Raw genomic sequence first — 27,340 nt, 5'->3', positions numbered from 1 at the left:
GTAACATTCACCTAAGCTAAAAACTGACACTGCTATTTTCTTGAGATTGGGATGACAACTATTTCTTTGCATTTTTCCATTGGGTTTTTTGTACCTGGACATGTTTAATCATTGCCAGGGGAAGTGAGCACCAGGCAGCTTTAAGACAACCTAATTAACAGGTCAAACGCCAAACACGTTGTGTACACATCCCCTGCTATCAGAAGCAGAGAAGGGGAAGACTGATCAAGAATCCACACTGCTGTCCTCTGGAACCCCTCCTAGCCTTGCTCTGCAGATGGAGTCAACAATAGCCTATTCACTTCTCAAAGAAACTGCATCACAGGCGGCCTACTCACTCTAACAAGGAGCGCCGGGACACAAACAGCTTGCCTTGATCTGGGGGAGGTCTCGTATGCCTAAAAAGAAAAAAAAAAGAAAGAAAAGTCTTTCAATCAGGCAGCTATAACACTAGAACCATAAGAATTACTACAAAAGAATAAACAAAACCAGGTCCTTTGGAGCTATAATCTCTGCCGTATTTGTGATTCTCGCCAATCTGATCTTTGCACAGATCTCGACTTAGATTGTGAGGGCCACACAGTCAAAAGTAATAGAGGAAAGTGCAATTTCAGACGTTGTTTGCAATATTCACTCTTTATCATTGAGAAATGTTTCTCCAAACCCCTAAGGAGAGTGGTTTGTGGAGAAACAAGTGATTTTTACCTTTTCTTTTAGAAAGGCCATCTTGCAGGGAATGTTAAGAATGGAACAGACACTGACACTACAAAAAGAATAAAATTGGGCTTTAAAGTTCTTTTCTCACGATCTGCTAGGATCTGTTAGGACCAAATTGTCAAACTCTCGTCCATTTTGCATACTCTCCAACACCACCATTATGAAAGTTGACCTTTGTGAATTCACTACTTCACCTAAACCTAAACATTTTGTAGGCTTTTACCACAGTTTTCTATGCTGGACCATAATATACCATAATTAAACGATGAAAATGTTTCTACGGCATGTTTAATAAAATGCACAAAATTATTCTTGTGGTTAAGAGCCGTAAAGCATAGTGCAGGCATGGTTAAACAACAACAGAGCTTTGTACAAGCCACCGTTAAGTGGTAAACGTCTACAAGACTATGTGGTAGATCTGAAACTAGTTAGGGGTCTAAGCATACAGTGTTACGAGTGGCAAGTGCATTAATACCGTGTCTGATGTCCTAGCCCTGCTATTAGCACTGAGGCGTCACAATGTGAATAATGGCTGCTGTGGTATCACATAAGGATAGATGGAGCAGCGGGACCGGCCAATAAAGAATTCAAATTGGGCCAATTCGAAATGGAAGAATTCTTGAATCATTCAGGTGGATGCTGCACATTGGTGGTGGTGGAGGGGAGTCCCCATTACCTGTAAAGCGCTTTGAGTGGAGTGTCCAGAAAAGCGCTATATAAATGTAAGCAATTATTATTATTACTCTCCAACAATAATGAAAACCTTTGCTATGGTGCAACAACTGGCTGACTAAAGGCAAAAGACCAGAGTGTACCAGAGAGTTGCTGTAATTCAGTGTATGAAAAATGTTACGAAACCATGACATTTCTCACTTGTACCTTTAGCCATGCATGGTCCTTGTGGTTTAAAAGCTTGTGTTCATATGGGAAAGAGGAGATCCTACTGTGTAGCAGAGAACAAGCCAAGGCTTCAAACACTGGCGAACACTGTTCTGTTCCTGCCCAGGTTACAGCCCTTGGGTTTTCATTAATCTAGCAAGCAGGATTGGAGTGAAATGGAATGCGCTGAGCGTGTTGCTTTTATAGTAATCAGGTATAGTGTAGTGGAAATGAATGCTTTATCTGATTTTAATTATTTTTATTACAACTAAATGAACAGTGAATTCTACAGCATCCCCACGAAAGCGGCAGAATGTGCGTTGGGATATCCAAAGCAGTACGGCTGGAAACCACTGACCCTACATGCATAGGAGAAATAGCCTTGGAGATTTTTAAAGATACCTGTTTACAGATCCGTCACGCTCACTGTCTGACAATTATGAAAGCATCCTGACGTTATGCTTGAACGAGGGAGTGTGGGACTAAGAAGAAGCTGCTAACAGCAGCTCTTTGGAGGTGGTGTGGTACACATGTTCATACCTCGGTTTGTTCCTCTCCTTCTCGCACAGCACAGAGGGAAAGAGAGAGTGGACCGTTGGGGACTCCAGGCTGGCCGACTCTTCTATCAGGTTGTCCACAAACTCGTTCACCTGGCTGTCGAACTGCTTCATCAAGTCTGTTTTTAGGTGCTGTGGCACAGGAGCAAACACGGTCAAAAAGGTCAGCAGCCATGATCCTGTTTTTCTGAGGTCAATGAGCTGGGACTAGGGAAACACATGAACTTGCAAAATATGGCACACTATAAAGATTTATAGTGATGAACTAGAAGGCAAACTAGGATACTGCGATTCTCCACAATCAAGGTATCAGAAGTCAATCATAAACATTCAATCTTACAAAAAACAGAGAATATCCCAATGACAGGGTTACACCTACAAAATGTCAAGGCAGTGAATCTACTAGATGTTGCAGATATGGAACCACTGAGGCTACAGCAGTTGACAAAGGTCTGCATGAGATCCTGAACCTCTTTACCGGTACGCAACAATCTCTGGCCTTCTAATATTAATTCTCTCTGAACTGATATGCATACCAGTTACCATTATTAACTGTACAAGGTCACTTGTAGGTCTTCTTTCTCAGAGCACAGAGTCTCTGATCTCAGGCAAGATCTGATAAGAGCTGTGGGACAGTTTGCAAGCACTATGCCAACACTGTCACCGGACTGCATAAAGTGCTTGATAGGATACATCACTAGAGAAAAAAAAAAGTGACTGAAATTAAAGATCTTACTTTATAAACGTATGTGTTGTCACAATATTTCACAACAGGACGAAGAAGATGGGCAAAAATCGTTTGGCCTTTTCTGGATGCTCATTTCTTGCCTCAGAATTTCAAGACCAAATTGCTAACCTAACAGCCTACACAGAAGTCAGTGAAGACCTGTTTTCAGTTAATCATTTTGATGCCATTCAGGACTGTATCCTAGTCCTGTCCATAGATAGATTTTATTAACTTTAAGCTCAAGAGCTGTTCTTAGGTACAAGACCACATACAGGCTTAACTAGTAGCACTGTTGGAAATAAAGTCACATTGAAAACCCTTATGAAAGCTGGAAGTCACTAAAATGGGATTTTTGTAGGCCTGAGCCTAAGATTCTTTAGACGACACTGCAGTAGCACGTGAAATGTGAGCTCTAACAAAACAAAAAGGATCTGACTCATGGATGGGATTCAGCGTGTGACACACAAGACATACCCAGCACTGCAGTTAGAGCTACTGGACACTAAACGAAGAAACACAGAAAGAAAACCTCATTAAAAATCAAGCAGGCCACATTGTGGCTTTCCTTTCTAACTACAGATAACAAAAACTCCCCCAGCCTTTTAATGCTGCTGGGCAAAAGTACACCAAGTCCTAATTTAGAGAAAACGACCAAAAAGCTCAAAATGTGTCTGCAAACTAAAAGCAAGAAAGTAAGAAACACGCTGTACAGTCTCACTGCCTTGTGATGTGAATGCCGTTTCCTCTTTTGGCTTTACTGTCTGGCTGTGCCAAGTACAAAAAAAGGGTGAAAAAGAAGGAGGGCTTTCAACTAAAAAAGCCTGACCTTCATGTGACCTTCAGGGGGACAGCAAAAAAAACAAGAAAAGCTTTCTTCTGACTGGTTGTCCTTTCTCACTTCTCTTTTGTCTACAACACCCGAGCAAGAAGACTATTGCTACTCTTGGAATGCTGGTCAGGCTGATAAGGGGATCACACTTTTGACTTGAAAGACAATTTTCATTTAGCCTCTTTTGGCAATATGATATTTTTGAGAACAGATAAAACACAAGCCCACAAAACCACAATGAAGTCCAATGAGTGTACTACAACTGATGGAACATAATGAAAGCCACACTTTTACCTGTTTCCTTGAGTTGCTACAAGAGTTTTTCCATGTGCACTGGATGGCAAGTGCTATGTATACCATAGTCACTGCATGGCAGCTGCTACAGTATTCTCTTCCTTTTACTGTACCTAATACAATAAATCACTGTATGCACTGAAGGCCAACAACCGCTGAGAAATCTATATTACTCACATCAAATTACTCAATGCAAATTCAATACAAATTACTATTCTGTGCATTTATTAATTTGGACTTTCATAGTAGGGATTAATAAATTTGTCAGGTTTACCAAAATATCATTTTCGCTTGCCCTTAATGCCTAATGAAGGATCCAAAAAAGGCCTTGTTAAGAAATACAGTTCTAATCTAGGAGGTGAGCGTGCTTTACTTTTTCAGGCTCAGAATTGAGGACTTCATGCCTGATATTCTACTCAGAATGTCCCAGACAAATGCAATCCAGGAAAAGGCTAAGGGTTTTCAGAAGTGTATTTGTGGCAGCAGGTAAGTGTCCCATAGGCAGTTTACACTAGAAATGCGACACCAGGCAGCTTCTGCCTAGAAGCCGCTCTGAATGCTGAAATGTGAAACTCAGTGCTCTTCCTCAGCAAATGGAGACTTGCAACCTCAGAATCATGGCACCATGTCCACTTCATCCTCAAGTCTCAGCTTTCCATCAGACATCACAAGAATGATGTCAAGCTGGGCTGACCACAACCCTACAGCCAAGCAGCGCAGCAAAAAATGTTGATCTTAAATACCAGTGTAACTGATTATATATCAGTTAACCTAGCCCAACATGTACAACATAATGAAAGATGACTATCTGTATGTTATTAACACTAAACACAGCACATTAGCAAGAGTGAATACCACTTAGTGCACTCAGAAACTATAATTAGGACAAACACGCCTATTCTACAAAACTATCTTCGGAAAATCCATCCACATCACTGCTTATACCCCCTTTCTATCAGAGGGCACCCATTAAACCAAGCAGCAAAAATAAAAACCTTTCTCTTTTGGATTGACACCTTTTTAATTATTTATAATAATCAATAAACATTAACTGTACTTTTCAGAGCGGGGAAAAACAGGAGCTGGAAATAAACTAGAAAGGTACTTTAGATAATGGCTTGTCTCTTCTATGCGTTATTCCTTATTCCTAAGTAGCTATGGACTTAAGAGCACAAAGAATTAGTGATTTCTAAACACACAGGCCAAACAAAAGCATCTTGTAAGTTCCATATCACTGGTAAGATTGCATTCACAGAGGATTAGAGGATATTTATCTCTGGAGAGGCTCAAAGACGTGCCTCAATAATGAGGTAACCTGGTTTTAGAAGCACTCAAATTTCTGTGACAATTCACAGGGCAGGGAGCTATTTGGTTAACGACAACAAGGTCTGGGATGCATGTAACAGATTAAACGTATCAGCTGCATCACTCAGTTTAAGAAGAGGAAGTGGTGTGCAGTCAATTAGTGGGCTCCAGTAGCACACTTTGGGCCTAGGTCCATAGTAGGATGTTGTCACATATGTAGTAAAAGAAGAAAGCAAGAGTCTGTTTTTCCCAGCATCTTGGAGATTATACAGTATCCTAAAACAAAGAAACAAGGAATTCCACAGAGAGAAGCTCTCCAAATTCTGGTGATCCAGTGTTTCTTTAAGACAAGTGTGCTATGAAGATACTGTTTACACAGTCCATTTCACACAAACAAAACAAATGAAACCAATCCCAGCTCCCATTTCAGCTACTTACACTTCTCTCCCAGGTCAAATTTAAACATCAGAGGGCTAAACCTCTTCCTGATACTCAAGCAATGACAAACTAAATTCTTCTTTTCTTCTAAGAAAACAGGTGTTTTCTTTTTGTGTTCAGTTCTTTTTGCTCTTGAGTTCTTTACGCAAGTTTGTCTTTCCTTTGCTTGCTCTGTGGCAAACACAAGGCACAGGGCTTACAAAAGACAAAGACCCAACCACCCACAATATTTTGTTTTACACACACACTGCCTCGTGCTCTCAGGTTTACCTTGCTAACTCTCCATAATGAGTCGTTCGCCAGCTTCAAAGCTCCTTGTGAAATGCAGTCTTTTCTTGTGCTAAACACAAAATATAGTTCTCAACACTCTGAACCAATATACATTCCATCTATCACTTTACCACACTTTTGCTTACACTTAATAATTGCTGGAAAACTAGCATACATACTGTATGTAAGTGCACTAAAACACACTCCATCAGAGAACTCCCTGAACTTTAACCTGGATTGACCCACCTGCTGTCTGTAAAACCCCGATCTCAGGTGCAGGTTTCTGTTTTGTAGGAGGAAGAAGACTCTTAATCAAACACCTTCACTGGGTTTCTAAAATGCAGCTGATTGGCAGAAATCTGGTCCTAACCCCAGTCTGGCTATCTGGTCATACTGAAGGGTACAATCTTTTCTGAGGGGGTTTTCATATTTGTGTGCACTTTGTAAACCAAATCTATATCTTCTACATGCGATTTTCTGTAGATTCTTTGTGTAAAGGCAAGAATGCCATCATGAACCATCTGACAGGAAGAAGTGGAAGATGAAGATCAAACAACAGGCAGCAGATAATGGTTATTTAGGGATATCAATATATTTAAAACATAAACAGTTTAAATTAAATGTTCGATAATGCACATTTCTCCTTGATCCACTCAGGCAATGATGTCTGACATTTCTGAGAGTGTTAATGTACGTCTGACAAACTGTTGGCTAAATAAGTGCTTCTGCACACAGGGAATTAGAATAATTAAAGGATTGGTTTGGTTGGAAAGATTTTACCAATGAAATCCTTCAAACTACAATTTTTATAGCGTATACAGAATCAGTATTTTACAGTGCCAGGTGTAACCCAGAAATAAATATATGTGTGGCTAAAAATGTATGCTTACTTCTTTACCCAGAATAAACTGTTTTCTTAACAGACATGCCTAGTGAAGGCAACAGAAGCATATATATACATACAAGGTGAGCGGGCCTGGTCTTTGCACTACTCATAATGACCACTTTGTGTCAAATTTAGTAGTAAATGGCATAGTTGTTATTTCCTATTATCACATATAGCCTTTGCAAATCTCCTTCATTACCCTGAACAGCAGATTGTGACACTGTTTGAGCTGTTAGTGTTGTTTAATGGTATGAAAGCAATTCTGCTTTTGAAGCAACCGTATCAGCATCTCAGCAACTGGTTTCTCAACATCGCCTGTGTACAAAACTAACTGTGCTGAATCCAGGCATTCTGATTACATTGACAACTGGAGAAGGTGTTCAAGGGCGGCATTTAGCAGCTATTTAATAATAATTATAATAATTCATTACAGTTATATAGCACTTTTCTGGACACTCCAGGAAACCGGGGCTCCCCTCCAAAACCAAAGTGCTTTCAGTGGGGAGGAGAACAGACTAATGAAGCCAATTCATAGATGGAGATTACTAGGAGGCCATGACTGGTAAAGGCCAGGGGGGAATTTTGGCCAGGACACTGGGATAACACCCCTACTCTTTTCGAGAATCGCCCTGGGGAGTTTAATACACTATAATGGGGCATTAGGACCCACACAGACTGCAGGATGAGCACTCTGTGATCTCTATGATATGAGGGAGGATCAGATTATGGAATGTGTGATGGGATGGTATTGCTAAAACACAAATCTGTTTGACCATTTTATTAAAAAGCATATTGCAAATTTAAACCATACAACAATATAAAATTTCTTGACTTCAATGTCTCCATTCTATAATGTCCTGAGAAACAAGGGGTGGGTTTACTCATTGCTTAGTTAATAGTTCAATGTTATTTTCTGTTAGAAAATTATTCACCTTGTGTTTTTCTATCCAGGATGTCAACAAGTCATGAACTGCAGAAGAAATGCTGATGCCAGGTTGTTTGTGACTTGGTGGGCATAGTACAGTCATCAAGAGCCACACTAAGCCAACAGCAGGTCTCTATAAGCAGTGCGCAAAACAGCGAAGATCTGCTCATACTAACTTCAAGAAACACAGGCTGCTGGTCTGTTTGTCACATGTAAAACCACCCTGTAAAATCAGAAATGGACCCATCTGCTATGGGAGACCCACCCATATTTTGATTCACCCAAAGACCAAGATAGATTTGATCTCTGTGTAAAAACTAAAAATGCTGTAGCAAAGATCAGCTACAGACAGTAAAAAAGGGAACCACATGCACTGTGTGGCAGACTCTTGGGAAGGTCTAAAAGAAGACACCAACTCTGTTTCCTAGAGAAAAGCTGATGAGGAAGTAACTCCCATTTTCTAATTAGATTGATCGTTTTACCAATGTATCCTGGGACATACAAGTCCACAGGGGAGTGCTGTTTCTGAAGTCTGCTTACCATCTGTCATCCCTGTACTTATCTGAGTGCGGTACAAAAACCCAGATAGCACTGCACAGCCATTAACAGCATTCAAAGGTTTGCTACAGTACAAACATGTGTGCTGTTTACTATACATGTCCAGGATACTTCAACAGCTTCTTCTTTTAAAGCGACTCATAGACAGAGAGATCATAGAGTGGTGTAGAGTAGCAGTTCTCTGCAGGGGTATTAACACTGGACTGGGCTGACCACAGGGCCTTCACGATTGAACATATCCCAGCTGACCAGCTAGCCGATTTACCCACACACTCATTTTCTCAAACAACCCTTTGTGCGATTAGTTTTTAGCCGAAGGCAATTAACAAAAGTGTGCTCCGGCTCTTTCATTCAGGTACACTGTCAGTTGACTAACTGAAAGCTCACTTGAAAAGACAACAGGGCCATTTCCTAGGGCCAGGGTTGAAGACTCTGGCTGTGACTGAAACTCCCGGGCTTAACCTTGGGGTAGGTGCCAGGGCCTCAGGAGTTCTACAGCTTTCAGGTTTGTGCTAGAGAATGAGGAGACTACCTGCGTATGGAAATTGTGGCTCCATTTTGCTTATAGTTCTGGTTGATTTTTATAAGGGAAGGCAACAAAAAAGAAACAAAAGGGTAGGATAAAAACAAGAAAAATTTAGGTCAGGTAAAGAGCTGCGTCAGTGTGCGTTGGCTCCAAAGGAACAAGGAAAGGTTAATTCCACAATGTAAAATAAAGCAGAAATAAGAGACAAAAACTGTAAAGAAGTGCCATTTCTTCTTCCTGCTTTTGTTTTCAGAGTGAAGTTAACCGTTACTTGTTCCTTTTCAGCAAACGTATGCTGACACTGCTCTCCACTTGAAATTTAGACCAACTACAGCTTTAACAAGGAGGCTAGGTCATTAAAGGCGTGAAAGAGCCTGGGTGGTCTGTAGGCTTACTTTTGTACATGCATAAAAAACTATTACTGCAGGAAAAGAAAAGGTGCTTTTAGGTCTTTACCTCTGCTTTCATCTTGAGCTGTAGCTTCTTGGTTATGATATGCTCCACGTCCATTTTTCCTAGAAGAAAAACGTTCCGAATTTAAGTGTGGGACAGAGAAATGAGAGGCCCTGGTAAGTTGTGTTGACCGCATTCTTGCTGTAGTGGTAGTGGTACCAGTAGTGGTATAAATTCACAATTGTTACTTATTATTATATCATGAACCAAGCTAAGACGTGAAAATGACTTGCCATGTTGAGGAGGAAGGGGGCAGCACAGCTGAAATTAGATTGTACTGAACTGAGCTGATTAAAGATATCTGTGTGGGAGAGTAAACAGCACTCTACTGCAGCTCAGCACTCTATTGCATTCAGAATAAAAACAACTTCCTTTAAATTCATTTATGCAGTTCACAATCCTAAGCGGGCCCATGGCTGCACGCCTCTTGGTGATCTTATATTTACACGACTGGTGACAGAAACATTGACAAATCTTAAATTCCAAGTGGGGACACAGCAGCTGTAGGACCATAGAATAAAAAAGAAAAAGGCACAACGTGACCAGAGTCATTCCTGAATGATTTCAGACATTCGCTGAGGAAAGCACCAATACACAAGCTAACAGCCTGAAAGAGTGATCTTTGCTGTTCTTTTGGCAGACTTCGCTGTTGTACTCATCTGTGATCAGTGGAAACTGTGTGAAAAAGGCGGGTAAATGGAAGCTCAGATTTCTCATGGCAAAATTGTTATCATTTGAAAAAAAAAACTCACATTTTCTTTTGGTGGTAGTGTTTTAATTTTTTACTACCTCCATTTGAATCACTAGTTGTGAAAGCTTTGAAACAGCCCAGACCGAGACCAAAGGGTAATATTCCAGTACTGCCGATTCCAGCACGGAGTTGTAATATAAATGAGTTTCAGTGTAACTATCTCGCAGGTTCTGTGTAAGCACAGCACTTTTTGCAATATAAGCTGGTGTCCTGTGTGTATAACTTCAAGAAAGAAATACCTGGGGCACCAGTATACAGCTTTTAAATTCGATTTTAAAATTAAACAAAACCTTTTCACATGTAGCTGAATTACATCTCTGTAAGTTGTAATTCAGAATGTAAAAGGGAATAAACAGATACATTGTTTAGTAGTGACGATAAACAACATTTCAAAACTCAACCTGTTCTCAACTTGAATGAGTAACAATTTCACAAACAAGATGAAGAATGTCATGAAACTCATAATAAAACTAAAATACAAACTGTTCCAGGAACAATTTGCTTTATAAAGGAAATGTTAACTACCTTCCGTTGGCATGTGTAATGTTTACCTTATTTGTCCATGCTGAATGAAGGAAATGTAGATTGCCATAAATACCACAATATTCCCAAACTTACCTGGTTATAGAAACACTTTGCTAAGAATGAATTGAGGCATTCTTGTTTTTTTTTTTCAAATCAGGACCTCACACTGCCAACCAAAATCTTTAAATAAATACTACTGGGGAATGAAAAAAGACATGCCTTGATGCAGAAAATATAAAAAACTAAGTGGGAAGTACAGTGCTAGAGGGAAATGAATATTCCAAGACTGGGTACTATAAAACTGTGAATAATAATATACTCTTACAAAACTAGTAATGTCCTTTACAAGGAAGAGTTGTAAAGGCAGTGATATTTAGCTTCTGTTTTCCAATTAAAAGAACCTGCCAAGAACTGAGATCTGGGAAACACCCTTCAGGTAATCCGAAGGCCCCGCACATGAAGTACTGGATTCTGATGACTTTTTTCTAAACTTGAGGCTGTTGCTATGCAACAAACATGAGGCCTAATGTTTGTCCAGGAAGTAGGCAAACAATCACCTTCCATTTACGGCACCAATCTGGAACAAAGACAAAATCTGGGTGGCCAAGGTGTTGCATTTACCGGTATAAATAACTATTTCTGCCTTGCAGAGCACCACAATAAGTCAGTTCTATTTCTGCCTCAAGCTTCGCAACCTGGGCCAGTCCTTACATTCTGTAGATAATTCACTTTAACAAAAGGCAAATGATTGTGTTACCCCCAGTTTTGCTTAATACAACTAGTTTAACAAAACTGTGTTAACTGACATGTACACTGTCAATAAGAAACACTCACTTTCTTCTCAAACAGTCATTCACACAAAAATGCCGCACAACTAACAGCAGGCTTGAAGCAGCACAGTATCATGGTTTAGCGTGTTTTTGCAATGTAAAAATCCACAGCTTATGAAACATGTTCACAGAATCAATTTGTCCCATTACGTGCATTAACCTCATTGTCTTAACCCTTTCCTCACCAAACCTTTACAAAGAAACACAATATCTCCATAAACTGTGGCTGAAACAGGACTTCTGGTTCACAACTGTTGTGATTATTAAGCCAGTTAGCTTTTATCCCAATCAGCTTACATGTTTTTATCTTTTAATACAGCTGAGCATGCTACTTACTACAGCAAACCAAGTAAAATACCTTGCACAAGCGTACAACAGCACTGTCCAGCCTAGTCCAACCAGTGTCCATTGGTAGGATGTGGGTACAGTTACAGGTCCAGCACCCTAACCATGGCTCCCCACTGCTGCTTAAACTGCAGCCAAAATCGTCTCTGATTCTCCTGACAATTTCTGGCATAACACCTTAACAACAAACCTCTCTACCATTTAGCCCACATTTCCAAAACAGAAGCACAGCATTCTTTTTTGCAACAGAATCTATATCTGTATTCATCATAAAATAGTCCTACCTGGGTTAACAATTTTACCCGGGTGCACAAAGCAGCATTACTTTGCTTGTGTCCACTCATCCTTTAAAACCTTGGCAATACATGAGGAGACTATAGTGGGTTATTCATAAATGTACTGGGTCATAGCTAATGGTCGTAGCTAATAGTCTCGCTAGATTTATGAGAAAAATGTTAAATCTGACAGACTACCTCTAGAGCATCTTAGTGGGAAACAAAGTGGACAGCCTGCCAGGGAGTTTTCCCATGTCTTTGTATATCTCCTCCACAGGCAGGAGAATGATAGGAGTGGGCCAAGGCAATTAACATCAACAATTTATTTACAAATTGAGTGGCGGGGGTCAAAAAGTGTCAATCTTTTTTTTCAGATTTTTTTGGCACTTATTTTGCTTTTCACCCACTCAATTTGTAATCTCCAGCTGTTGTGTTTACATCTCTGCCCCCATAGTACAGGGGTAAAATGAGGGTGGGCCGATATTATTCTGACAAACCCACACAGATATTCATCTTCTGGCACACTGTAAGAACCAAAGTGTCCGAGTACAGCACAGAGGGGCTACCTGCCTCTCTGATGTCAAACCTGCACATGTCTAGGAAAAGACAGCCATGATCCAGTCTATCCTGGGCAGTACTCACAGACATGGCATGCACACTGAATTGAGCACCTATACTGCTCAAGCCATGGAAGAGCCCATCCTACAGAAAATTAAAAGGGGAGAAATCTGGGTAGGTGAGTACAAACAGGTCATAGAGTGAGCTAAAACTTAAATCTGCTTTTTTGGCAACCCTGACACTAACAGATGCAAGTACAGCTGAGGTCTCAGTGTGGCTCACTTGGACAGCACCTTTGTTGCATTGTGGGAGTGTGCTGAATGAAACAATAACCCACAGAGGTGCCAAAGCTTATAACAGCCTACGAATGGAGTGTTGCCAGTCAGGAGGAAGTGGAAATTTCCTCAGCCTTGAGGCCTCCTCTCACCCCATCGTCAAGGTCAGCTCGTTAGAGTATGACTGTGAAAATTACAGAGCAGGCAGAGGCTCCATTCATAAAAACCCTGGAGGATATTTTTCAGGAATTATCCGGAAAACAATAAGCCAATTTACATTTTCGGGTGGTCACAGTCCAATCTGGCAAAAGCATATTATAAAGGTTTTACAAACAATATTTCATTTTTCATTAAACAGGTCCTGTACAACATTTACTTTGCATTAAACAAGCTGAAGAGATGTGTAGGAACAGGTAAAAGGGATTTATTCACTGCTGAAAGGAAATGACAAGAGACAACGTTTCAGCTGTGGAGGCTTCTTCAGCTCTGTTTTTGTAGATGTTAAAGCACTTGCGCATTTTTCAGTACTCCAACCTTTATATTTTTAAATTTTTTGCTGAATACAAAAATCTACAAAAGACCCTAAAACACAAAATTTAACTGTACTGACACTGTCCCTCAGTGACTGGGAAAACAAGAAAAACGCCCCTGTGTTTCTAGTGGAGGCAGATTTCCCACAAATTTACAAAAACATAATGGTGTAGAAAATAAATACTGCCTTATCAAAAAGAGACACGTGCAGAATTAACCTTTAGATCATAAAGACAAAAGCAATAACCTGAGGAACCGATTCAAAAACTGCCACAAAAAAAAGACAAAATAAACAGTGTTTTAACCTTTTCTAATGAAACTAGACAGGCCAATTACAAAAACTCCTGGGTTTAAGTCTTTTAAGTCTTTTCTTAGGGAAATTTTAGATGAAGTTCACATTATAAAGATTAAAACAAATGTCCAAAAATAAACTACCATAAAAACTTTGATGTTGTGCCTTGGCATTTAAAAAAAATCTATGACTCCTGCTCCCCGGGGCTCCAGGTAAATAATGAGCTGCCACAATTCCATTTGTGTGCTTTCTGATGGTAACGTAGGGATTTCATTCCTATTTCTAAGGTCTGCCATTTGTAAGTATTTTACTGTCTTATAAAAAACAAACTTTAATGTTTTCATTTGTGGCTTATCAGAAAACTTATGGCCGTTAAGGATCATGGCATCTCAGAGTACGACCCCAAAAACCACACTATACCCTGCACATCAGTCCATCACACACCTGGAACAATGTTTTCAATTGTCCTACTTTATATTAAAACCTTTATTTCAAAATGCGTTCAGAACTCCGATATATATTATATTATAATTAATCTATCCCTTTTCTAACCACTTTATCCAGTAAAATAGTTGCAGGTGACCCAGAGACAACAGGCAGAAGGCAGGATACACATTTAATGGGATGCCACTCTATTTCAGGGCACACAAACAGACACAAAAACACACACATACACACACCAGGGTCAGTTATCCTAGAAGCCAATTAAGCTACCTGTATGTCTTTGGATTGTGGGAGGAAAACGGAGCACCTTGAGGAGACCCACACCAACACAGTGAGAACATACAAACTTCATGCAGGTAGCATTCCAAGTCTTGCACTGAAACCAGGGCTCCATTTCTGTGAGGCAACAATGCTAACCACTGCTCCACCATGCCACCCACTATATTATTCCAGAGCAAATTATTCTTGTTTCAAGAGTACTACATAAAGACCTTTCATACAACAAACAGAAAACCCAGGAAGAGGCTGCGAATGAAAAACATAAAAAAGCAACAATTTAAAGAGACCCCAGCCTTTACTATTTCTACCGAAACACTTTAATGAAGCTATTACTCAGCCCCTACAGGTAAACCGAGAGAGTTGGGGTGCTTCATTATTTAAAGCAAATTCTTACAACAGCCTGGAGTAGAGTTTGTCTGTTACTTGACACATAGGGCCAAGAAAAAAAGAGGGAGCAGAAGTCATGAACATTAAAAACGCTGCAGAGTGTGGGACAGACTGTGACTTACGCAACCTTCTGACAAGTTCCTTTCTTCATCGGGAAGATGTCAGTGGCCTGGAGTTGCACAATAGTTTTGAAAAAATAAAACCACTCTTCAGCTTGCTGGTATTGTGACTCAGAAGGAATCAGCCGCCTCCTTTGTCATGGCTACATTGTTTTCTATGTGCCATCAGCGCTAACAAAGGAAGCCAGAAGAAGCCAGAGTCACAGGGTCAGAGATCACAATGCTGCTTTTGACCTTGTGAACTTCACTCCTCTGCTCCCACTCCCAGATGTATCTACTTGCAGGAAGAAACCCTCCAAGCTCCAAGCTCAACAACCTCTCCTGACGGGCTTTTACAAGTGGAATAATCCACCAAAACAGAAACGTCCAACATTCTTCACTCCTCCTGCACAAGGTGCCAATTGTCACTCGCATTCTAACAACTAACAGGTGTGAAGCAGTGATACAAGGCAATAATCGTGTGATCAGTAACAAACAAAATCTTCTTCTGATTTGGTCTGTTATGCAATGTGATAGCCAGACAGCAAGCAACAGCTTTAGTGCACAGGTTAACAGACCTCAAAGCCACAGATTAAGTCTGAAAAGCCAGCACACCCACTCCAATTGTGGGGAGAGTTGCTTGGAGAGACAAGCCAGCATTGCAACCCGAGTCTAACACTCATTCACATAAATCTCTGACTAAGCCCAACCCAAATACAGGGAGAGGTTACCTAATTGTGAAATCCAAACTCTTAAGTCAACAAATATTGGGAAGAGTATTGACAGACTGGACAGGTTTCTCTGTGCATCCTACAGGGCCAGCTTCCTTAACCACAACATTACAGGACCTCAATATTTGTTTCTTGTGAAATATTCAACTCCATGTACACTGACCTTGGGCACAAAGCATAAGCCAGAGGGTTCTGGGAAACGGCCAGGGTTACATTTACTTTCAAGTGGTGATACACAGGATAACATTTCTGTTACAAATACAAACACCATGAAATTGCAACTCTGGGTTGCACCATACCTACAGGCAGGTTTCACTACGTTTGACTAGTTTCTCTTGTGACAAAAACTATACAAGCACATTTTGAAAAGTCTTATAAAGCTTCAAGACATTCCACTGGGAACGCAGTGGAAAAGACAAACCCAGAGAGACTGAGGAGGATGTCACTATTTGAACTACACTACCAAACTGCAGTTTATGACTTTAAAACAATTTGGAATGAATGGAATCAGTCTAATCTCGGAGGGAAGAGGCCCTGTTCCATAACAGACCTGATAGGAAACTGTTATCATCAGCAGTTTTGAGGGGAGTTCTATCCACACACTCAAACACCATCTTTAACAAAACAGTGTCAGGATGAACCAAAGGGAATGAAATCAGTGTTGCACATGACAGAGTAGCCGTCCAAGGCTTTAACAGAAATTCATTTTCTTCCCCTGAGAAATGAATGAGGTAAATACAGTAAGAGAAGAAGAAATCTGAAGCCATACGATAAGAAATAACAGGAAAGTAATGAGAGAATGGGGTGTGACTGATCCCCTGGTACTACACATGCAGTTCCATCTTCGCACCTTTAACAGGCTTTTATTAAGACCTAGCCGCCTTCTGTCAACCTCGCCCATTCTGTAAATAAGAAATTTGTCACTTTCTCCCCTCCACCCTTTTCTATAGGGTTCATAAGGTTTAGAAATTCAGTGAGCAGTCTTATAGATTTTAATACTGGAATCCTAGTCTAGCCAGACATAATTTTAATCCAACCAGGGCCAAGGCACACCAAAAAAGCATCCTTACCTAGTTAAAATTCTCAGATGTGAGAAGAAGTTACCTGAATTTTGAGGGACAAAAACTAAATGAAAGCATGGGCGTTTATGGAGTCCCCAGGACTGGTTCTGTGGAGTGTCACTCTATGGAAGGTGAGGAGGGGGGATTCTCACCGTTGCTGGTTATTCGGTGCTCTCCTTCTGGTCCTCTCACTGCGCCATCCATCTCCACACTGCCGGGCACCTTGGTCGGGACCCTGCGGCTCCTCAGGGAGTTGCCAGCCTCACTCGTCATCCTGCCAGGAAACAGCCAGAGACAACATTATTCAGGACACTGCCAACCAAACGGCTTGGCAGGATGGGCTTGGACAGGCTCACACCCAACCAGTCAGCCCTGGCAGATTCCCTTAACGAAAGATGGAGTTAGCACTGGTTCACCAGGCCATGTCCCCCATGGTCAGCTGTCACAACGCCACTAGCGTGTTAAGTCTGCTCAGTGCTTACTGCAGACCAAGAAACAAAACACAGATCGCAGGTGAGCCAGGACAGGTTCCCTATTTTCCATTCAAGAGTCAACAATGTTGTTGAGTCATCACTTCACAAGAAGGGGCTCCACCTTCCCCTGACGTCTGGGCCGCTGCAGTCCAGGACATTCCTGACACACGCAATCATTAACATCAAGTCAATTAACCCTTGAGCTGACGAGGTCTCAAAAACCAGTTCTCGGTCGCTGAACGCACCTTTATAAGCGAGTCAGTTATCAAACCAAAATTGCAACAGGTAATAATAATAATAATAAACTTTATTTTATATAGCGCCTTTAAAGGTGGCTTCTCAAAGCGCTTTACAGGATGACAATAACAATAAATAAGAAGACTACAACAATAAATAAGAAAATTTCACAAGACAGGACACAATTATAATTACAACAATAACAATAGAGGAGACCGTGGAAGATGGTATTAAGAAGAGCAGAGGGGTGAAGAATGGAACCAGTTAAGTAAAGGCTTTACTGAAGAAGAAGGTTTTGAGTCTGGATTTGAAGGAGTTTAGAGAAGGTGACTCTCTAATATCCTTGGGCAAAGAGTTCCAGAGCTTGGTAACGCCTATCTGCCTTTAAGGCAGCGAGGCATTTTAAAAACTGTGTGACGCAAAAGCAATAATAAATCCTTAATGTTTCTATTTGGATCAATTCATTAGGGCACACATTGAAACCATTATTTGTCTGCAATTCTACAATTTGTGATCTCAAAATGCAAGGAAAATATCTCATGTCCTTAATCTGAATGACTGGCTCACAACAGGCATTGATTAGGTGGGGAAGTACTCCTAAAATGAAGACAAAACCTCCCAGGTATTCCTCAAAGGTAAAATACAAGCAAAAAAATGTAGTTACTGAATCCAGTATAACATTTGCATCTCACAACTGAATGGATGCGTTACAAAAAATTCTATAAATAAACTTGTATTCCATTTACAGGCCTATCAAGTGCTCTTGAAGAAACACTGCAGGTGAACACGGTAACCCAGTTAAATTTGCCATTCGAGTTGATGCGTGTGGACAGCATCTTGGTGTGGCCCTGCTTAGGACAAGGAAATCAGGTTTCCTCTCCCTACCACCAGAAGCAACCGCGAATGCTCGTGCAGGGCCAGTGATGAGCTTGGCAGAGAGAAAGCAAGACGTACTGGGAAAGAAGGAGCAGTGATCCAGTGACTTACACAGGGATATGACGATAGGTACGCAGCATAACTTGGGGCTGAAGAACATTACGATTTTTAATTCCTCTAAGGAGAAATATTGAATGGAAAAAAACCGAGCAAACCCATTTCTAAAAACCTTGCTAGCACTGTATGTGTTAAGGCATTGTTGCTTTCCCTAAAAGCTGCCTCTAAACGGTGATCTTTTTTAATTTACTGCAGCAGTAGTAACTCTAGCCCTATTCTCCTAGTGGGTAAAGCAGGAGTAAAACCTTGCCTGGTTTTCCCCAGCCAAATCAATAATCACCCCTCTTTCATACTGTTCCTAAGCAACATTTCGACCTTAATTAAAGAGATCATCTGAACTGCAACCAGTCTCAACCCACACTATTCCACCCTGAAAATTACAAGCATCTCACTATTGTTGGACTCCTCAAAGTCTATTATATAATGCCCTTAACTGCTTTAATTAGAAATTATTTATCTCACAGACACAAAAGAGAGCTTTTGTAGTTGGTGGTGTGGTTTCCAGTTTTGTAGAAAAAAACAGCTTGGATTAAGATAAGTGTGTTTTCTTTACGTACACTACTGCAGAAGATATTCAGCAAAGATTACACAGAGGACTTCACAAAAAGAAATAAAATTCAATCAACATATGAAATGAAAACCACAAAGGCTGATGAAAGGACACAAATTAAATCATACAGACTTGCATTCACACTTAAGAACAGCAACTCTACTCTGTCAAACTTAGGTAGACTAAACTTTCTTTCTGGACTTTTTCCCATTTCAGAGGAAATCTGTGTTCTTATTGTCATTCGGTTCTGGCACTGGAAGGAAACACGAGCTTGTCGCTGATTCAGAGAGAAAGGGAGCTACAGATTACTATGCAAAGAGAGATTCCTCATCACATGATAAACACTCTTTTATTGAGGCAAAGGTCCCTGTTTAAAACAAACTCAACATAAAGGCCTAGCAAGCACTTTCAAAACAAGAAAAATAAAAATAACGGCAAACTAATGGCACAAATTGATTCATTACAGATATTAGCTGCATCGTACGGGTAAAATGCGCAGGATTCCCCTCCCATGCCAGATAACTGAAAAGAATCTCTGTTCCTGAAGGACAGGATGACTGGAAAATAATTGTTGTCCATTCTTTAAAACAAAGCTTAAGCTTAAGAACTTTTATATGCTCAGTTACTAAATTACTCTAAAGCCTTTAGTTTGAGCTATAACCAAAGATGTTTGGCTCCAATTACTGTGTACACTTCATCACAAGAACTGTGGATGACAGTGTAATGCAATGAAAATTTAAGTTGAGCAAATCCAATTCCACATACCACAAGCCATCAATGTTATTTTTTGTCAGTCCGGTCACTCAGACAATGCAATACATTTATTATTATGTAACCTATCAGTTTGCAATGCCAGTTACTTCAGTGACATATATCACTTTACTGATTTCAGACATTATGTTCATGATGTTTTACCTCAATAATCATCCCGAAGTAAAGCTCCTTTTACAATGGTAGGCAGCAGTAGGTTCTGTTCCCTGTTTTAATTGTAGTTTTCCTTCACATTGTTTCATTTCCTAATTTTTTCGCAGTACTTTCTTGTTGCTCAAGCTTAAAAGTGTCAAACACCAATCCTAACAGTCCCTTCTGCAGGGCCTTGTGAGAGCTACGTGCAGGGTGACAAGGTGGGAGAAATACGTCAGAGTGCAGCATTGCTGTAAGACAGCCATTAGAGCATAGGGTCCTATTAACCTGCTTTCCCCTTTACAGACTGCTCTCTGCAAAAATTCTGGTATTCAGGCAACATCAGATCATTTCCAGAAGAGACTGGACCTTGTATCGGTACAGAACTCCATTTGGAGTGGTGTTTGACACTTTTAAGCTTAAGCAACAAGGAAGCACTGAGAATAAATTAGGAAATGAAACATCCTGGCTTCTCACTGTGCTTTGCAGGAGACCACCCGGAGGAAAAACGATCTCTGCTTGGTCTGAAAAGTATGGCTGAAGACTGCTCAGTTAATTTCTCCTTTTATTGTTCACAAACTGCATAGAGAGAAAATGAAAGGCAGACTGTACAAAACGCTTCTGCTTTATTTTCCTCACTGGCTCTATAACTATACACTATAGCTTGCACTTGGTCTTTTATGAAAATGTGAGCAAAACTACAACTGAAACAAACTGTAACAAACCTGCTGTATTCCAATTTCTTAGGCTCTTACAGTGTTAGTGTTAATAACATAACAGGTGTACATGACTTAATTAGTATAATTTGGATTTAATCAGACAAAATCAGGCTAATCGCAGAGGCTGGCTATGGACGGGCTCCAGACCTGACAACCTGTGCAGTAAAAGAGCCAGTCAGAGGAGCTCTGGCCTTGTGCTGTCCATGACAGGGTGCTATCCGTCTGTCTGGAATAACACACACCAAGGTCACCTGCTGCCAGTCTGCCTGTTCCTTTACTCCTCTGAGGAGCGGCAGTCCATCAAGTCAAGGAAACCAAAGGGCCTGAACTGAAGAATGTATTCAAGAACCTCACTGCCAGCCTACTCCAGACCCGTTTCCCTCACGTCACTCTGATGGCAGATTGTGCGATATTGGTGGCAGTGTTCATTTCCCCGCTGGCTAACTAACATACAGGCTTGGGTACCAGACCCGTCTGATCCATTTCAGATATTATGAAGTACGGAAGCGGTGTTCGGTCCTGGCCCTGGAGGGCCAGTGTGTCTGCAGGTTTTCATTCCAACTCAGCTTTTAATGAGCTGCTTACTGTCTTAACTGGACCAATTTAAAAGCTTCTCCCAGCCCTTAGGCTACAGCTTCTTTCAGGAGCCTAGAAAAACTACAGAAACACACTCCCTCCAAGGCCAGGATGGTACACCCCTGAACTCTTGAATAAAAGGCACTTAATTTCAAGTCTTATGCAAATTTGTTCAAAATTCAGATAACAATCTACACATAAAAAGCATCTGGTTTAAGTTTATTACAGAAACGTCTGCAGCTACAGCCTGATTTTTATAGCTTACATCTATACACACTAGGAGCTTTATTTCTGACCCTGAATTCATTACATCTATTTTATAGTGAAATAAGACATAACCGAATTGTAAACACTTGTATGAGGTTCTTAATATACCCTGTTTCAAAACCTTTTCAAGAAATCAGTCTCTATAAGAATACCTAATTTTAGTAGTGGTGTTTGAAAACTCTTTGTATGAAAACAGAATGTAGTGGATGAGTAACCTTTATCTTTCTACAGGGACTAAGACAACAGTTTGCACCCTCTTAATTTCTTATGTAATAGTACATATTTATGAACTTATAATACATATATTTATGGCTTAATGCTTTTGGAAGGCACTTTTGTCATCATTGTGCATGAAATCACATCAAATGTGATTTAATTCAAATTACCAGTGGTTCTTGGTGGTGAGTGGAAAAAAAAAGAAAAATCATGATTTAATCTGGCATTTAACACATTTTAACACGTCTGGGTCCTTTTAAATAGCCACTTGTTGGCATCAGATATTTTAAAGGAGGTTATACAGAAAGTGATTTTACTTTCTCTTATTACCGTAGAATGCGCTACATGAAACACAAGGAACTGAACAGCACCTTCAGCATATACTACCTGGAAAACAAAATTAAAACAAAGACTTATCTAAGAGCTGCCTGGAAGATTATTCCCATATTGAAGCCAAGATAAGTATTACAACAAAAGACGCAAAAAAAAACAATTCTTACTAACAGGAACCAAAAATAAAAACAAGTCCATCCTGCGCGACAACTACCAACCGACACCCCCATCTCCGGAAAACAAAAACCGAGGGGACCCTCGGAAACCGTTTTTGTGTCTTCCAGGTGCAACGACCCGAAGGACACTGCTTAGAAACAGAATATTTGTAGATACATTATGTCGAAAAACGTCTTAAGATAAAACAGGCATGTTTTTTTTTGGGGGGGTGCCGATATCTTTTTCCAAAAACTTTCTTAGCAAATTTAACTTAAAGTCACGCCCTGAATGTAATCATTTCTATAAAAAAACTTCAGTGAAACCAAATCCATTTGTATCAAATCGTATTCTAATACGGAAGGACGGAGACCTTACAAGAAATGACCTGACACCATGAGCTAACTGAAATAGTATCTATCGGCAACTCACTTCTACATTTTGCTTCCAGGAATACTTTTCAGGATGACTCAAGTGGCGCGTCGCTATGTGTAATCTTACAGCCTTTATACTTTAAAACCTTACAACCGATTAAAGGAAAGCGATACACTGGGGAAAAAAAACAGAACCACTTTCAAAAGTGTAAAAAATGGTTTTCATGATTGCCTTTAAAGTTTTTTAAATGAAGGCAATCAGTCCTGTGTGCTTCAGAGGAGGTTCGTAAATAGATGTGCAGATTGCATCTAATTGAATGCGTGGTTCACTAGGTCCTTCACACACCAATGTATTGTATATACCACTGTTCACAAAACAGTGACAGTCGGGAGGCAATTTTATGTACATTTTAAGTCCCATTTTATGTAAAGCATGCCAAAAAGTCCAAACCACTAAACCTGATCGACAGGGTTACTACCTGTAAGCAGTGCTGAAATGAGTTCAAGGGTTAACGGGATGTAGCAAAATCTTCAATTCTTCTCAGGCCTGCCATCTACATGAGCTCAAAACCAAAGCGATCGGATTAATTACTTTCCTTTACTAATCCCTTCCCTAGTATACAGTAGCCAGGATCATTCCGTTGTGATGCGATCTAATTACATTCTAACCTGATGCTCCGGAGTCCTGGCTCTCGCCTGTATTTCACAAAGGCAGAGCCGGGAAAGGGAAGCCATCACGTTGTGCCTGTCCATCGTGAGCCTTTTCTCGGCGTTCTCCGTTTTCGTCATTACACTTCATTCTAATTTAACAAAGTAGTTCTCAGCTATTTAAGATACATCTTGTACGGACCACTTGCTACAAACCTGGATTGGACAAGCTGATTTAAGAAAACGATGGCTCTCTCTACGCTTTGAGCGCGCAGATCCACGCGTGTATTAAACAGAATCGGATATGCAATCGCTTTCACCATTTTTGAATCAATATTAATATTCCCGCTACTGCAAGAAAAACAACGTCTGCGTTTCTTACCAGCTACCGTTACAATGCTCCTAACACAAGGTAAAGTTAAGACTAGTAGCACTTCACAGCGTCGGTACAAATACCTACCACAGCATCAGAGTAAAAAGCTACAATCATAGAGATTAATAGCTTCCGTAGAATTACAAACGCTGAAATGATTTTTACATTTAACGTGTTTATTTACCTGTTACTGATTCACTCCCAGTAAGCTCCAATTATCAGCTATTATTAACCCCAGTGCCAAAATACCCTTGTGTTTTACTGCTCTTTTAGTTCACCGGCTCATATTTTCTTTCCCTGTTGGCTGCACGGTGGAGGGGGGAAAGTACTGCCTTTCCTGTGGGAGTCTCCGCCTCCCACATTTCCCCTATCTATCCGCTAGGTGGCGCGCTGCACCGCAGTACAGCTGTGTTCTCTAAAACAGATCAATAAAAATGGCTCACTTAAGAAGGAAACAGAGGATACCAACAACTCAAACATTGTTTTCGATTTCCAACCGTTTAGGTAGTGTGATATATCATTAAACTTATTTTTTATTTAACATTTATTTTTTTACTCAACAGACGGCCGTTAAATTTCTCCACTAACAAATACAAGCAAAGTAATAATTTCAATGATTACAACTCTTTTTTTAAATGAATGGTTTCATGTTAGTGGTTTAATTTCTCTGACTTCTTTTTGTTTTTTTTGAATGTCATATAAAGTTTAGTTTTTATAATGTATTCTCATTGTTACCCTTTATACCAGAATTTACACCATATTTGTATTGTAACCCACCATCTTAATATTTTAGAGTTTAACAGTGTATAATAGTGTTTCCTTTAGTTTGCTTCATTTTCATGTAACAGATATATTCTTGCTGAAATTCTGTTGTTTATCTACTTTAAATTGCTGATTTCTCAGCTAAGGGATATTAGGGTCACCGAGACAGCCTCTTATGTAAACTTCCTGGTACTGTACAATTAGGTGACTGATTTCAAAATCTTTTTGTACCATGGCTCAGTTTTTGAGACAATTTTGTGTGTGTTGGTATGTCTACCCCACAAAAGTTGAAGAAACTTTATGATTGATGTATTAAAATCACACCTCTGTTCAAAGTTGTGAAATTAGTTTCAGTACTTATATAGTTATATCATAACACGCAGACCGATTGACCTAATTGAATGGATTAATATGTTCTGATGTGGTACACATACACTTAAATAGCATAACTCCAAGTGAGTCTCTCATACAAAACTCCCTTTCATTTGCAATTTTACATCCCAAACTGTCTGTTCTCAAATACAATTTAACCCTGTGCAACAATGAGTGCAGTTAACATATTTTTAGAAGACTCAAAAGACCAAGTGAAAACATTCCCATGTAAAGACTCTTTGGCATGCTCAGTTTGAGAACTGAAGGATATGAATTGTATTTGTGGTCAAATAAGTGCTAAAACGAAATTGTTACCTGGGTTTTGTGTCTGAAACAGTGCCATATACAGATGTTGCAATATTTTTAGATATAATATTGCAAAGTAGCTTGAATGGAGAATGGTTTTGTAGAGAATATCTTTACTTATGCTTGAATGCAAATTTAGAATAGTAATAGTTCCACCACATTCTTTTCCTGAGATGAAAACAGGTTGGTTTTAAAGGAAAGTTTCCTAAGGGGGCAAATGTATTTATACAGAGAAATTAATTAAAACATGTTTTAAATCTGAAGTAGTTTTCAGAAACTGGGAGGGAACACTGAGATGTGGGCACCTGCTGCTTCAGTGTCCCATCTGGGGGATAGAGCAAATGGACATTCTGTGATTTGCACAAACTTACACAAAGTGTGTATGTGGCACAGTCGGGATCTGAACCAGGAACTCCCAGGCAATAATAGTATTGATGATTTCTTGCTTTTTGCCTGAACATCCAAACCTCTCACAGGACCACTTTCAAAGCATCTGAATCTGAGCTCAAAGCTTGCTGAATTTTATTCTAAAATAGAAATAGAGAGGCAAAAGTATTTTAATTTTTGTCCACCCCCATACATATTTAGACCCATCCTGATTTCCATCTTGAAATTTTTATGAAGACTTTCAGAAAATTGAAAAGCAAATTATGCTCTGGTGCGAAACAATTTAGAAAATCCCTCCTCTTCTCATATTTACCCTTTTTCTAATTAGAAAAAAAAAAGTATCTTGTAATTGTTATGTCTGGGCAAGCCAGAGCTCACAGCCTTCGGTCTCCACGGTAACCATCCACATTTGCACAGGGAGTTGAACATCTCCTGTGGCTGTGAGGACTTGTTTGAGCTGGTTGTCACAGCTGCCTGCCCCTACTTAAACCTTGATCAGCCTGTGGTCCGGTGCTCTGTCATTGAGCTTCCTTCTTCAAGAGAGAGGTGTTTGCAGCACAACCAGCCCATATAAGAGAAGGATTTCATGCCAGATTCAGTCCTTTTGTCTGTCCAGATTCCAAAGAACGTTACCAGCTGGTTTCCCATCTGTCTGCATTCGCCCCTTCAGCCCTGCATTGTACCTGACCAGTGCCATTGAGCTGAAGCCCCTGAAATCTCCCAGCTGTGCTTCGCAGTGGAGCTTTCCTGTTTCCTCACACCTTTTCAGTATTTATCCTGTTCAGATATCTCCGCCATCTCTTGTATTTTCTTGTATCCTCCTCACCCTGTCAAGCAGATTCAGCCTTTTCCATCTTAATGTCACATTGTAACAGTAATAGCAGGCATTATTATTGTGTGTTATTACTTGATTACTGTACATTACAGCAAATGCCTTAGACTGGATGGTACACTGTATATATTTGCTCTTTTTTGAATGTATAGGACCCAAAATCCTAACAGGGACCTGTGGAAGGCCAGCTTAAGAAGATTCTGCAGTTATAGTCAACCTGCCGCTAGAGGCCACTCTATGGCTGCCAATTACTTGTAAATAGCCACACCAGGGGTGATCGAATTCACTGTCAGATAATTATTTAAAGGTTTAGAATTTCACATTCTTACCATACATGGATCTAATCAAGCTGTTGTGTAAATGGTGTGCACGGCTGTATTGGTAATTGGGGATGTTGAGTGCTGTAATGGAAAGGAACTATAATAAAGAATCCTGGACTTGAGGTCTTTAAGACATTGTGGTTTTCGTGTGGGTAGACTTTTAGTACTGCCCTAGTCTAGGGTGGAGTCACAGGGCTACTTTAAGATGAAACAAATTAGGTTAAATTAAAAGGAGATGTTCTTAGGCCTGAAAATCATCTTAGGGTTCTTTACACTGAGATTTGTAGGACTTTGTAATACCAAAGCCCAGTTAGATTATTAAACCTAAAACTAAGTGAGTCTTCAAGAAGCTGTTGAAAATTAAGTCAGTATTGGTCTTTTTTGTGATATTCAAGCTCTAATCACCTTACTTAATGAGAAAAAGTTAAATTGCTCTGGGAACACGATAAAGTAATCATAGACATTAAGTTGTTCTGTTTATCCTTTCTGTAACCAAGTGACTTATGGAAAGTAACTTTATAGAGTTACAAAACCCATTCAGTTTTAGCAAATGCTTAGTAAGTCAAAGAGGGTGGTGACACCCAGGTGTCAGACTCTGTGAATTGAACCCATGACACATTACAAAAAAGACACATTACAAAACTATTTTGTAAATTGTTTCATAACAGACTTTAAATCTCATGTTGTACATGAGCTACAGTAAGTGGTTCTGGGTGCATTACTGAAAGCATACTGCAAAAGCATCTCTAAATTGGAATGCAAGGGGTCAGTTAGAAATTTCATGGTGTGGATGACAGGAA

At 40.0% G+C, this 27,340-nt stretch overlaps 1 protein-coding gene and 1 long non-coding RNA gene across 2 annotated transcripts in view; both read right to left on the bottom strand.

Annotated features, from left to right (window-relative positions):
• soat1 (sterol O-acyltransferase 1) overlaps nt 1–23,901 on the bottom strand; it is a 40,245-nt gene extending 16,344 nt beyond the window's left edge. The window contains exons 1-5 of the mRNA XM_088599067.1: nt 23,746–23,901; nt 16,899–17,020; nt 9,368–9,426; nt 2,137–2,285; nt 339–398 (exon numbers count right to left, since the gene is read on the bottom strand). Of these exons, the coding sequence (XP_088455193.1) occupies nt 339–398; nt 2,137–2,285; nt 9,368–9,426; nt 16,899–17,019 (389 nt within the window). The 5' untranslated portion in view covers nt 17,020; nt 23,746–23,901. The remainder of the gene's footprint in view (nt 1–338; nt 399–2,136; nt 2,286–9,367; nt 9,427–16,898; nt 17,021–23,745) is intronic.
• Nucleotides 1–27,340, bottom strand: part of LOC148652366 (uncharacterized) — a 125,007-nt gene that overhangs the window by 93,634 nt on the left and 4,033 nt on the right. The gene's annotated exons all lie outside the window — the stretch shown is intronic.

This window comes from Lepisosteus platostomus, chromosome 11, assembly GCF_059453375.1.
Source record: "Lepisosteus platostomus isolate fLepPlt1 chromosome 11, fLepPlt1.hap1, whole genome shotgun sequence".
Lineage (NCBI taxonomy): Eukaryota > Metazoa > Chordata > Actinopteri > Semionotiformes > Lepisosteidae > Lepisosteus > Lepisosteus platostomus.
The sequence above is the reverse complement of the archived record's forward strand: the minus strand, read 5'-3'. Positions and strand labels throughout refer to the sequence as shown.